Source organism: Salvelinus fontinalis, chromosome 5, assembly GCF_029448725.1.
Source record: "Salvelinus fontinalis isolate EN_2023a chromosome 5, ASM2944872v1, whole genome shotgun sequence".
Classification (NCBI taxonomy): Eukaryota; Metazoa; Chordata; class Actinopteri; order Salmoniformes; family Salmonidae; genus Salvelinus; species Salvelinus fontinalis.
This window is the reverse complement of record NC_074669.1, coordinates 20,114,614-20,128,597: the sequence shown is the minus strand read 5'-3', so window position 1 is coordinate 20,128,597 and position 13,984 is coordinate 20,114,614. Positions and strand designations below refer to the sequence as shown.

The window sequence follows — 13,984 nt, the reverse complement described above, 5'->3', positions numbered from 1 at the left end:
AAGGGATGCTGGTTTTGGGGTCTCTAAAAGGCAGACTGCATTTGTTATGTAAATTTGTGTACATATGTATGTGTTTTGTTAGGCATATCTGTGGCTATGTCCAATCATGATTTCCAGAGTTTTTAGGCAGCTTGACCTCTGATCCACTCACCAACCTCTTTATCCATCTCTCCCTGTCCTCTCTCCAGAGGCCCTCCACCGGCCCTTCGGCCTGGACTCGGCAGCATTGACGGAGGCGGTACGCTGGAGCTCCAAGGAGAACCTGCTGGGTGCTGCCGAGAGCGATCCCAACCTCTTTGTTGCACTTTATGACTTTGTTGCCAGTGGCGACAACACGCTGAGCATCACGAAAGGTATGTACTCTGAAAGAGCTTTTTATCAATAGGCTTTCCAAACAGATCATCACAAACCACTCCTTTATCTAAAGATGACTTGCTCCCAGAGATATGGGGCAGTTCTTACTGAAGAGATTTCTTCAAAGTATGGTACCATTGTACCATTCAGTGAACTATATTTTTGTTTATTCCAAGTCCTTTGTTCTACTTTCTCGTTGTATTTAATCCGTGTCCCTGCTGATCATACTGGGTAACGAGCTTAAAATAATATGTGGGTGAGAGCGGGACTTTTTAAATTAACTAATATAAAAGCATTAAAGCTCTATCTTAATAAGCCGATGCCTGCCTCAAGTCACCCCAAGGCTGCTGCCTAAGATGAGGCTAATGTTAGACTGTGAGTCACTGAGTGCCCAATGGAGAGGCGGGCAGGCCAGCACTCCCACACCCTTGTTTGACTCCATTGCACTTTTAATGTGGAATCCTTTCAACTTTAATAATAACAGGTGGATAAACCCAGCAGTGGGTGATCAGAGGGTCTCAGATCAATGCCATGCCTCAGACCAGTAATGTTCGCCACGAGCCGCCTGACTTTCACCATTTCCACCCAGAGCCAGCTCTCTGGCTGCCCACGGTGTGTCGCAAAAGAAACTGTAGTGTGACTGTTTTGGCCGGACCAATGTTGTTTTTCTGCCTCCGCGGCTATCCAGTGTCAATAGAGCCTGTAGCTATGGCCTTTGTGGCACCAGAGGGTATTGAGTCTGCAGCACGTTCGGCTTAGCCCATGATGTACAGAGGGCGAGCGAGTAGGAGAGAGGGAGTAAGTGGAAGAAAGCTTGGCGCAGTCCCATCTCCAGGCCGTGCCATAACATCTCACTGTCATTATCCTCTCATTGGGAGCAGCTTTGAATGGCTGCAGGGAGCTGCCGGACAGCCAGGGCGTGTTTCAGTTCCACAGCCACACAGCTCCTCTACGGTACTGCAGTCTCTCTGTCTCTCTGCAAGAGGCACTCCCTCCCATCTCCACTGCTGACCTCATAAGAGGCAGACAACGTAGCAGACCAAGTTGCTACATGCCCTGCCCTACCTCTTGGCACCGCAGTAAATTATGCATCAACGGGGGCTATTTAAAGCCTATGGAGGAGTCAAAGCGCCAAGCTTCAATCGGTGCTAATGTCCTGAAGTGGCTCTAAATGTTTAAAGATGTCCTTTTACCTGACTCTCTCTCTCCCTGTCGCTCTCTGCCCAGGTGAGAAGCTTAGGGTGCTCGGTTACAACCAGAATGGGGAGTGGAGCGAGGTGCGCTCGAAGAACGGCCAGGGCTGGGTGCCAAGCAACTACATTACACCCGTCAACAGCCTGGAGAAGCACAGCTGGTACCACGGGCCTGTGTCGCGCAGCGCAGCAGAGTACCTGCTCAGCAGCCTCATCAACGGTAGCTTCTTGGTCCGGGAGAGCGAGAGCAGCCCAGGACAGCTGTCCATCTCCCTGCGCTACGAGGGAAGAGTCTACCACTACCGCATCAACACTGCTTCAGATGGCAAGGTAGCTAGGGGTCTGGGACCTACAGAGGGGCTGTCTCACTTCTCTCTAACTTCTCTCTCTGTCCTCTCGTCTTCCATCTCTTCTTCACTTTTGTTGTGAAACTGCTCTGTTCCTGCTAATGTCTCTGCTGTCTTTTTTTTTTAGCTGTCTCTGGTTCCTCCCCAAAGTGCTGCTGTCTCGGTCTGTACACATGTATAACCCTAACCCTCTGTCTGTCCCAAGGTGTACGTCACGGCAGAGAGCCGCTTCAGCACCCTGGCCGAGCTGGTGCACCACCACTCCACCGTGGCCGACGGCCTGGTCACCACACTCCACTACCCGGCGCCCAAGTGCAACAAGCCCACCGTCTACGGCGTGTCGCCCATCCACGACAAGTGGGAGATGGAGCGCACTGACATCACCATGAAGCACAAACTGGGTGGGGGGCAGTACGGAGAGGTGTACGTGGGAGTCTGGAAAAAATACAACCTCACCGTCGCAGTTAAAACACTGAAGGTTTGTGTCTTCTATAGATTGGTGGTGTGATTTGGATGTCCCCTGTAAGATCCCTCCATCTAGTGTGTCTATTTTGTGGAATCATGGAATATGAAGGAGGCATGGTATTTAGTGGTAGTTGGTCACCACCTAATGGTGGAATGTTGTATTACACCAAACTGAAACTCAATGGCGGCAATGACTACTGTTGGAGAAATGTTTCATCACAGTTTAACTTGTTTTGTTCACCTTGGTTTCCTGGTACTAAGATATTGAATAAATCCAGTGAATATTGACCTTTCTGCTTGTTTATCTTCCAGGAGGACACCATGGAGGTGGAGGAGTTCCTGAAAGAGGCAGCAGTCATGAAGGAGGTGAAACATCCCAACCTGGTGCAGCTGCTAGGTCAGTGCTGCTCACAGTTCAGCTCCACTTAGTAACAGCACATGGCATTTCTATCAGCTGTTGGGGTTCTAGGCTCTTGATGCGTAATTACGTCTAACCTCAGTTGGCTTGCCTCTGTCCAGGTGTGTGTACTTTGGAGCCTCCCTTCTACATCGTGACAGAGTACATGCCCCATGGCAACCTGCTGGACTACCTGAGGGAGTGTGACCGGGAGGAGGTGAACGCAGTGGTGCTGCTCTACATGGCCACACAGATCTCCTCTGCCATGGAGTACCTGGAGAAGAAGAACTTCATCCACCGGGACCTGGCGGCCAGGAACTGTCTGGTGGGGGAGAACAGCGTGGTGAAGGTGGCTGACTTTGGGCTGAGCAGGCTGATGACTGGGGACACTTACACAGCACACGCCGGAGCCAAGTTCCCCATCAAGTGGACCGCCCCGGAAAGCCTGGCCTACAACACCTTCTCTATCAAGTCTGATGTGTGGGGTGAGTCAGAACCAGATTTTCAAGCACTCTCCTTTTCACCTTTACATGTACTAAATCAGTCAACATCAGTGTGAGCGTTCTTCTCATCCTATGACTGTTTCTCGTCCCTCAGCTTTCGGTGTGCTGCTGTGGGAGATAGCGACGTACGGTATGTCTCCGTACCCAGGGATCGACCTGTCTCAGGTATACGACCTGCTGGAGAAGGGCTACCGCATGGAGCAGCCAGAGGGCTGTCCACCTAAAGTCCACGAGCTGATGAGGGCTTGTGAGTATGAGCACTGCACTGAGTACACACAATGTCCCACCAACACACAGTCCCTCACACTATCATCCATTCACTTATAGCTATGTAACCTATATTGACCTTTTATTTTGGTTTGATGTCAGGCTGGCAATGGAGCCCGTTGGACCGACCTTCGTTTGCCGAGACCCACCAGGCCTTTGAGACAATGTTCCACGATTCCAGCATCTCCGAAGGTACTTGTACGACATAGTCACATTACTACCCTTAAGGCTTAAACAAGGCATTTAGCTCTGCTGCCTGACTCCATTCAATCCTGTCGGTTGTGGCACTAGAGAGCATACATTTGTGGATATTAGAGCGGGAATGGCTCTTAATGGTGCGTTAACATATCTGTAGGGCCTTTTCATAGTGGTACAGCATGCCTGGTACCTCTGGGAGAGACGGAGGATGATATCTGAGTGAGGAAAGGGCATGCTGAGCTGAGGGGAGTACAGGGAGAATGCAGGGCTTTCAGAGAAGCACTATAAACTCTAAGCATTGGTTTCTGCAGTTATTCCAGTAAATGCAGTACTACTATTTCTAGCAAGGGAATCAATGTGTATAACGATCAATATGTAAAGGTTCACTTAATTAAGCATTCCTTTCCTCCCGTGGCTCCCTCTCTTTCTCTGCAGAGGTAGCAGAGGAGCTGTGTAAGACTGCCGCCTCTGGCCATGCCCCGTCACCACACCCCTTCAGCCACGACATGCCACTGCTGCCCTCGAAGTCGCGCACTCTCAAGATACACGCGGAGAACAAGGAGAACATCGAGGGGGGTTTGGATGGCAGGCAGGAGCCCAACACACACGGCCCATCAGGTACCCGCCTTGCCCGCCTCCATGCCCGCAGGCTGAGGAGAATGGCTGCTGTGTACCTGGCAGACTGAACATCACTGGATCACCTTACCCATCCCCTAAACGCACCATCTTATCTCAGTGTCATTACACAATCACAACACACCTCCTTTAGCGTCATATATAGAGCTTTCCCTCATAATTTTTAAAGAATTACTGTAATGTCACTTATCTAGCCTCATGGATAATATGCAGTGGGGACTGTTGCTATATCCAACCACAACACTTAAAGGTCCAATGCAAATCATTTCTGGGTAAAAATTAAGTACCTTACTATGAAAAAATTGTCAAAAGGATACAAAAATAGCTTCTTAGCCAAGAGCAATTTCTCAAGCAACAATTTTGTTAGGATTGTCTGGGAGTGGTCTGAGTGGGGAGGGGAAAACTAGCTGTTATTGTCAGAGTATTATTCAAAACTGATAGTGTGGAAATGTATATAAAACACAGCTAAATCATGTTTTTGACTGCACTGGGCCTTTAAAGCATTGCCTTTGGCCAAATACCAGATGCAGGGTTTAGATTAAATGCGTTCTCAATCCTCTCCCATATACAATTCACTATTGAAGATCTGCATGACATTATAAACCACATCTCCATCAAATCTTCTTCCCTGACATGATTAGACAAGGCTGGGTAAAAAATACCTGTTTTGTACTCCTCTGTGTTCATGTTTGTCACTCATCTTTCATTTATATTAAAATAATGATCGAGGGTATTGAATTCTAATCCTCTTGTCTCTCCCTGTTGCATCCTTCACACACAACTCACATATAACACCCACAACTAACAATCACCAAGAATGACTGCATATGTACCAATACCTGAATTAAAATTGGCTGACCCACAAGAGTATTTTGTATGGTTTTTGAAATGTTGTCTGTCTTGTTTTATGTGCAATCAAGTGACAATAAATTGTTTTATTGCATGTTGTGTTCATGTGGAAAAACCTAGTGCAATCTATGTTCCCGTCAGTCCTTATACTCGCACTTCTTTTTCACACCATTTAATCCTCCCCATGATACTTCTCCACTACCAGTATGATTGATCAGTGAACACACAATAGCAAACACTGCATAATTTCAAGTTGTATTACTCATATGTATGGGATACTCATGGTATACACCGTCAAAAGAAATGCTTAATTGCAGGTTTCCTTCTCGACAATGCATCCCTAAGATAAGTCTGGGATGAGGAAGCTTGAGTGGTGGTGACGAAAGGGTGGTGACTTCCTGTCATGCTGACTCCGCTGCGTGGCTCACTGTGGCGCGCATCTATTACACGTATAGAGCAGCTTCACATCCCTAGTACAAGGTGGCACCACAAAGTTATTGAAGCAGGAATGGCTCTGAAGAGAGAATATGCCTGTTGTCAAAGCAAATGGCAGCCAGCCTATGAGATTCACCCTTTTGGCGCTAATGCAGATTGACGTTGAATAATGGTGTTATTAGTGTTGATAAAAGAGACCACAGCTCTGGTACCTGTTTAATTCCATATCCTCTGTTCTCTGCAGGTCTGGCAGCCACTCTGTTGGCAGGGGATGGCCGGGCGGGCAGCTCTCCTGCTCTGCCTCGGAAACAGAGGGACAAATCCCCCAGCAGCCTCTTGGAGGACTCCCAGGAGACCATGTTCACACGGGACCGCAAGGCTGGCTTCTTCAGCTCCTTCATGAAGAAGAAGTCTCCATCCCAGCTGCAGCAGAGCCTGCCCATGCCGCCCAAGAGGAGCAGCTCGTTCCGAGAGATGGAGACCCAGCCTCACAAGAAGTATGAGCCCACGGCTGGCTTCAGCGCCCCTCCCCTTCCCCAGGCGGACGGCCTGGGCTTCTCACCGTCCCATGGAGAGGGGAACCACGTCCAGTCACGCTGCTGTGGGGCCACTTTTGGACAAAAGTCCTTTGCCAACCACACCTCTGGAGCCCCGCCCTTGCAGGTGGGCAGTAGTAGTAGCAGCAGCTGGGCAGGCCTGGCAGGTTTCTTCACCCCTCGCCTCATCAAAAAGACCTTAGGGCTACGGACTGGCAAGTCCACTGGGACTGAAGAGGGGGGTGGGGGGACCAAACCATTCCCCAGATCCAACTCCACCTCCTCCATGACTGCAGGGCTGCCTGACCTGGAAAGGATGGCTCTGACTTTACCCAGAAACCGCAGTAAACCTCCTCTAGAGCGCACCTCCTCCACCACCTCGCAGCCTGAGAACGGGGCAGCACACACCTCTGAGACCCTTCTTCGTAAGATGGATGAGGGCACAGCTCAGATCAGGGACCGGCCTAAAGCCAAGCTGCTTCCCCGAGGGGTGGGGGGGTGCTCTGGGGGGGTGAGGGCACCTGGGGTTGGGAGTGAGGCCGATTTGGATTGTCACTCGGGGGCTCTACGGTGTAGGGAGGGTCAGGAGGCAGGAGGACAGGACCGACAGGGATGGACGTCCCCCTCCAAAACAGTGGGATCAGGCCTGTCGGCAGCTCCACACAACCACAAGGTTCCTGTGCTGATCTCGCCTACACTCAAGCATAGCCCAGCCGATGTGCACCTGATGGGGATGGACTCTCAGGGGAACCGCTTCAAACTGCTATCGGAACACCAGGCGGACCGGGACCGACCACGACTGGTCAAACCCAAATGTGCTCCCCCTCCCCCTCCAACTCTGCGCCTCATTGGGCACTCCTACAGCGGGGATGGGGAGGAGCAGGTCGTAGGGGCTGTGGAGATCAACGGTGATGGGGTGAAAAGGCCGGGACGAGCAAGGGAAGTGGGAACCGGGAGACCATCAGTGCCACCACCACAAGTGCCTCCACCAACTTCAGCCTCCTCTTTTTCCTCTGCCAACAACATTAACACAACCCCCACTAAGATGGCCAACGGTGCCACAAACACTGCTTCTTCCACAGCCCCCTCTGGTGGCTCTAAGCCTCTGCGTCGGACTCGACAGCAGGCTGAGAGGGTTCAACCGGAGAAGATCAGTAAGGAGGCTTTGCTGGAGTGTGCCGAGTGCCTGAGAGGTGCCCTCCACAGCAGCCCTGAGCCCTCCTCCAGCAGCCAGGTCTTAGATGCTGGCCACCAGCTGCTAGACTACTGCTCAGGCTACGTGGACTGCATCCCACAGATGCGGAACAAGTTTGCCTTCCGGGAGGCCGTGGGCAAATTAGAGCTGAGTCTGCAGGAGCTGCGGGCATCGTCCTCCTCTGGAATTGGAGGGGCATTCAGTGGCCCAGGACCAAGCCCTGCTCTGGACAACTTACACATCTGCATCAAAGAAATCAGTGATGTGGTTCAGAGATAGCCATCGGACCCTGTCAAAACATTTCTTTGTATTCCCTTTTTTATGTTTCTGGTTGTATTAACATTTTGGGGACAGAGAACAATCTCAGAAGTACCTCAGAAAATCACTAAATTGGATCTCTTATTGTTTACAGTTGACTCTTTCTCAAAAATGCCAGGGGAGAACACTGTTCTAACCTTTGTACATAAACATTGTTGATACCAAACTAGATATGGTTCAATTTACACCAAGTAACTGTTTTGCCCCAAGTTCAAACTTTTCCATCTGGTTTTAAGGCCTTTCTTTTAATCGAATGTGGAGTATATCATTTATGTATTCAGTCCCAGAGTGTTGATAAAGAACAAAGTCAGTTTGCGTATGTGTCATAGTCATCATAGCCATAATTATTCTCCACTTTGTTTCTTGGCTAAAGTTTACTATCTTTGGTTTATGATCCTGGCAACTATGAGTTCCTGTGACAGGAAGTCACTGTTCAAAACTATTGTCACCTGGAAAATGGAAGTGTGTTCCACTTAATCAGGTCTACCCTCTGCCATTTGATTTGGTTTGAGTATTTCAGGAAAATGCTCACTTAAAATCGGAATGGAAAATGTAAGCATTTTAATATTTATTTCCAAATTCCCTTGCACATGTATCTAAATGTTCGGAGCTAATGAGAAGTGAGGAAAGCGCAAGGTAACACATGGGAAGGTGGTTTGGGGCAGTATTTCCTGTGGCCCTTTCCCTCAGTGCCTATAGATTGTTAAATGATTGAAAATCTGCAAACACAGCCACTCCCTGACAAAATACTAATCTCCAGAAAATGAGTGATTTATTTGTACATTATTTGGTTTTAACTTTAGAATGTCTTTATGTATGAACTTGAATTTAAATTAATTATTGTTTTTTATTAAAAGCACAGACCTATTTTAAAAACTTTATATCCAGGAAAAGGTTCAAGGTCACTTTTGCTTGGATAAGTATTTGACTATGAAAAGAAACATTCGTAGGAAGTTTATTGCAGGACTGAGGCCCCCAACCCCATCTGAACATCTGCAAAACGAATGTCTTTTTTTCCTTCTTTGATTATGAAGGTGTACGTTCCAACATTTGTCAGAGTTTTGTGATCTTATTCCTTTGAAAAGATGAGGTGTTTAATCTGTCAAACTTCTCTGGTCATTTCAATACCGACATCGGTATTCTGTTTTCGATGAGCACTTTGGGGCCACAAATGAGTGAAGATGACTAATATCCCTTTTAGATGCTTTTTGATCATCTCTACGCAAACATTTCCATTTCATATTGTTGGAAGTCATTTCATCCTGTTTGTTGTATTGTGCACAAATAGCAAGTCTCACCCGTGCCTGCAATCCTTTCTCTAGAATAATTTGGCTAATGAATCAAGCAATCAAAACAAAAAAAGCTTGTTTATAACGGAGTGTCCCTCGACTGAAAATTCCCCTAATGCCCACTTGAGATGTTGGAACCCTTGGTGTACACTGGATAAAGCCTATGAAGTAGTAGACATCGATTGCTATATTGCATTTCGTCTTAGTATAAACTCTAATAGTACCGTTTATGACACCCAATATTTTTCACAGTTCATTCCATGTCTGTTTTGGGGTACACCACCTATTTAATCCAGCAGATGAGCTTCAGTGTCTCTCTGTTCATTCAAATGTCGTCTTGACTAATAGGATGTCATGAAACTAATTGTTTCTTTACACTGTGAGGTTCCAAATTAAATAATGAGGTATTTGTTTTTATTTTCTTGCTACTGGATACAGCAGTGTTTTTCCAATTATTCATGGTGCCTTTTGTGAAATATATTGTATGTATAGTGCACTACTAAGTCAAGAAATGGATATACAGCGATGTGTAATTGTAAATATCTTGTGCTTTGGTTATCAGATGACACATTTCGCCATGAGATTGTAGCCAAGTATAAATATAACTACAACATACATTTATATTACTGGGAGTAAATTTAAGACTCAAACTTGAAAATAAAATGTGCAATTTGTCTCCTATATTATAATAGATGGACTGTTGGTCAAATACAGCTTGTTCTTGGTCTGATAGTGGTCCATACTTGTGATCCCACATAATTCTGTCTCTGACAGTTGCACAATAAGTGTTTTATTTCCAACAAACTACACAAACACGAGTCTCTGGTGCACTTCCCCAAAGCTGCTCTGTAGTATTAAGGATCTGAACTATTAAACTCTCTGCATCCTCCACTTGCTGTCTGTGAAATTCTTAATGACTGATTACCAATTTGGCCTTCCATTATTTTGCCTGTCACCCTTGCTTATTTATGCTTCGATCGTCTTTGTTCTGCTTTATTGCCAAACTGCACTAGTGAGACGAGTATCCCATAGACTTGTGATTGTCTCTAATTTAATGTTGGAGCAAGAGTGTAATGAACAAGGCTTGTCACGCTAGGAGAATTAGTTTGCAATGATTGCAATTTTGCAAAAAATGTATTTCATTTTGGTTGAAGTGCTCTTCAAATCATTTCTGCCCAGTTTGTCTTTATGATTAAGCTGTATGTCCTTTATTTGTTGTTGCTGTATTTATTTTGTAAATAATGTTTTGGATCCTGCAACTTTTCTGTTTGATCTGGACAGTGCTGAAGAAATTGTATGTGCACATCATATACCAAAGGCCACTTCCTCTTCAGTTCTATGAGTGCAATGAGAATGGAATACACTTCATTTTGAAAATGTGAATTTAACAGGGATAAAAATGGCAGAGGTTAATATTAACTTTTTGTTTTTAATTTAAAGCTCACATAGTATATAACTGTGAAGTTCTCCCTAGCAGTGTTAAATTTGATGTAAATAATAAAATGTTGAACATTTCTAAGGTCCATTTATCTTTTTGATTTGGGAAAATTCTAAAGATAAATCAAGAACGCAACCTCAAGTCACCAGCTCAATCCTTTCCTTGTGTTAGATTTATTTCATCTGATTAATTGACCTGTGATTCATTTACTGTAAATAGAATATAATTGATGGGAGGAAAATAATGATATTGATTGAAACACGATGATAGCCAGGGGCAGTTAGGGGTTGCATAATTTTGTGATATGTGATACAAACGTTTCATAATTTAAGACACATCCTGACCCAGGCATTAGATTACATCACATCTGCTCCTGGAACTGTCATCTGAAATGTTTTAATGCAACCTTCATACATCCTTAACATTTTTAAAATGTTATTTAACCTTTTATTTAACTAGGCAAGTCAGTGAAGAACAAATTCTTATTTATAATGACAGCCTACATACCTTTCTAATTTTGCTTCAATAAACAGTGTATTATGTTATCAGTAATCATTTTAGTGGAGGAAGGGTGTCTGAGTTAAATGGCCATGTTTAAATACTCAGAAGGCATACAACGGATGTGTTCTGAACCGGGGTACTACATGCTAAATACTTGCAAACTATGTGAGTATGAACTTTATAATAATATTAAATATTTCAAATATACTACTGTATTTGGTATAGTTTTTATCTGTTAGCCCCCCCCATTTTGCAAATGTGTTCTTCTGGATTATAAAATAAAATCTGGAAAGATTTTATGGATAACGAACAGATACTGATCAAATTCTCCAGCAACTGCATTATGACATCCTGTTCCTTCAAGCATGCTACCCCATATACTTAATGCTAGGGGCCCACAAGGCCATGCACATACTCATTATACAGTACTTACTAAATAGTATGGGAGCTATGCCATTTTGAACATGTCCAATGTATTTGAAATCATAAATGCACTGCAACCTGGTGTAATGACCCAAAAGAAGAGATAGGCCTATAGTGTCATAACCATGTGCACCTATGGAACAACAAATGAGAAAGCAAAAGTATAACTTCAAATGTTTGACAATCTGTCAGCTGTTAAGGATGCTGTCAAATCTTGCCATCCCGTGACGTGTTTTTTCTCCATACTGACTCCTCCCCTAGAATCTTGGCCAAGTGTAAAGATGGCGTCCATCATGGAGGGACCGCTGAGCAAATGGACTAACGTCATGAAAGGTTGGCAGTATCGCTGGTTTGTTTTGGACTACAATGCGGGTTTACTGTCATACTACACGGTGCGTATTTTATTGTACTTCATAATGAATAAGCCGATAACCTCCCGGGTCCGGTAGTATTATTTGCTAAAGCTTGTCAAAACCGAGTAGGGACAGCGGCCTCCCTGTTGGTGCTTTCAAGACAACTGGGAACTCGGGGGAGAAAAAACGAGGTCAAATCATGACGTCCGTGATCTTCAGGTCGGAACTCTAGAAAGATGCCCGAGTTTTCGACTTGGAATTCCGAGTTAGATGACCGTTCAAAACCATTTTTCTCAGTCGGAACTCGTTTTTTCCAGAGGTTCCAGTTGTCTAGAACGCACTCAAGTCGGAGATTTCCGAGTTCCCAGTTGTTTTGAACGCGTGATGAGTGCCGGGAGTTGGGAATCTCAGCTGTCAGAAAAGGGCGGGGACTTTGCGGACATATCCGTTATTGACCAATCCTATCCATGCTGGAGGAGAAACTAACAAATGAAATTCCAGCATTTTCTATACTTCCTGGAATGATGCAGCTGGGTTCTTTCCTCGTTGCTTTGCAAAATATTCTATATAGGTAGCTCTCTTTTTCATGTCCATGTTTTGCTGTCAGTTAGCGCTGTAAATTTTTTTCGAGACATTTAAAGCAACGTAGCATGAACAATTATTTTCATGTCAGCAAAGGAAGGAGACAAGGTTATCTAGCGTTAATCAGTTCATTGAGTTAACGTTAACTAGCTAGTCAAGTGAACGATTTTTTCCCCTGCTTAGTCTGCCTGCGTAACAAGAATGTATAGTAGACTTCACCGTTTTGGTTTGCTGTCACCAGAGGAAAAGTTAATGTTTACAGACAAAAAATCACATTTTATTGGTCGCATACACATATTTTACTGATGTTATTGCAGATGCAGTGAAATGCATGTTTTTAGCTCCCAACAGTGCAGTAATACTGAAAAATACAAAACAATACACAAATCCCCCAAAATCAATAAATAGGAGTAAACAATGTCATATGTTATACAGTATCAGTATCAAAGTTTGGACACACCTACTAATTCCAGGGTTTTTCTTTATTTTGACTATTTTCCACATTGTAGAATAATAGTGAAGACATCAAAACTATGAAATAACACACATGGAATCATGTAGTAACCAAAAAAGTGTTAAACAAATCAAAATATATTTGAGATTCTTCAAAGTAGCCACCCTTTGCCTTGATGACAGCTTTGCACACTGTTGGCATTCTCTCAACCATCTTCATGAGGTAGTCACCAGGAATGAATTTCAATTAACTTCTCTGTGCTACGGATTCCTTTAGCGGGATCATTTTCCTAAACAACCGCTGAATTGCAGGGCGCAAAATATTACAGAAAATATTTGTAATCATGCAATCACAAGTGAAATATACCAAAACACAGCTTAGCTTGTTGTTAATCCACCTATCGTGTCAGATTTTGAAAATATGCTTTGCAGCGAAAGCAATCCAAGCTTTTGTGAGTGTCTCAATCAATGCTACAACAGCTAGCCCCAAATTAGCATGGTCACGAAAGTCCGAAAAGCAATAAAATTAACCACTTACCTTTGATAAGCTAGAGATGTTTGCACTCACGAGACTCCCAGTTAAACAACAAATGTTCTTTTTGTTCGATAAATATTACTTTTATAACAAAAAAACGCCATTTGGGTTGCGCGTTATATTCAGAAAACCAAAGCCTCTTTCCGTTCGGCGAAAATTCTAAAAAGTATCCGTAATGTTCGTAGAAACATGTCAAATGTTTTTTATAATCAATCCTCAGGTTGTTTTTAACAAACATAATCGATAATATTTCAACCGGACCGTAACCTACTCAATAAAAGAGAGAAAGAAAATGATTAGCTACCCCTCGGTTGTTTAGGATCATTTTCCTAAACAACCGCTGAATTGCAGGGCGCAAAATATTACAAAAAATATTTATTAAACATGCGCAGGAACTAATAATCAGAGGACACCTGACTAGTTTTGAAAAATCTCGCTAATTTTTCAAAATAAAAGCCTGAAACTATGTCTAAAGCCTTGTCACAGCCTGAGGAAGCCATTGGAAAAGGAATCTGGTTGATACCCCTTTAAATGGAAGAAAAACGGGCCAGGAAACACAGATTTAAAAAAAGAGAAAGAAAAAACATGTGTGGTTCCCACCGTGAAGCATGGAGGAGGTGTGGGGGTGCTTTTCTGATGACACTGTCTGTGATTTATTTAGAATTCAAGACACACTTAACCAGCATGTCTTCCACAGCATTCTGCAGCGATACGCCG

At 44.5% G+C, this 13,984-nt stretch overlaps 2 protein-coding genes across 5 annotated transcripts in view; both read left to right on the top strand.

The window, feature by feature from the left end:
- The window catches only part of LOC129855281 (tyrosine-protein kinase ABL2-like), a 40,152-nt gene extending 29,656 nt beyond the window's left edge, over positions 1-10,496 (top strand). For both annotated transcript variants that reach the window (XM_055922774.1, XM_055922775.1), the window contains exons 2-10: positions 189-353; positions 1,582-1,877; positions 2,100-2,372; positions 2,672-2,756; positions 2,879-3,241; positions 3,354-3,506; positions 3,629-3,718; positions 4,160-4,342; positions 5,889-10,496. In XM_055922774.1, the coding sequence (XP_055778749.1) occupies positions 189-353; positions 1,582-1,877; positions 2,100-2,372; positions 2,672-2,756; positions 2,879-3,241; positions 3,354-3,506; positions 3,629-3,718; positions 4,160-4,342; positions 5,889-7,654 (3,374 nt within the window). In that variant the 3' untranslated portion in view covers positions 7,655-10,496. The remainder of the gene's footprint in view (positions 1-188; positions 354-1,581; positions 1,878-2,099; positions 2,373-2,671; positions 2,757-2,878; positions 3,242-3,353; positions 3,507-3,628; positions 3,719-4,159; positions 4,343-5,888) is intronic.
- A 1,096-nt stretch (positions 10,497-11,592) lies between these two features.
- Positions 11,593-13,984, top strand: part of LOC129855280 (oxysterol-binding protein-related protein 9-like) — a 33,816-nt gene continuing 31,424 nt past the window's right edge. The window contains exon 1 of one of the 3 annotated variants that reach the window (XM_055922772.1): positions 11,593-11,736. In XM_055922772.1, coding sequence (XP_055778747.1) covers positions 11,626-11,736 — 111 coding nt within the window. In that variant the 5' untranslated portion in view covers positions 11,593-11,625. The remainder of the gene's footprint in view (positions 11,737-13,984) is intronic. The other 2 variants (XM_055922769.1, XM_055922770.1) reach the window with 2 other exon arrangements.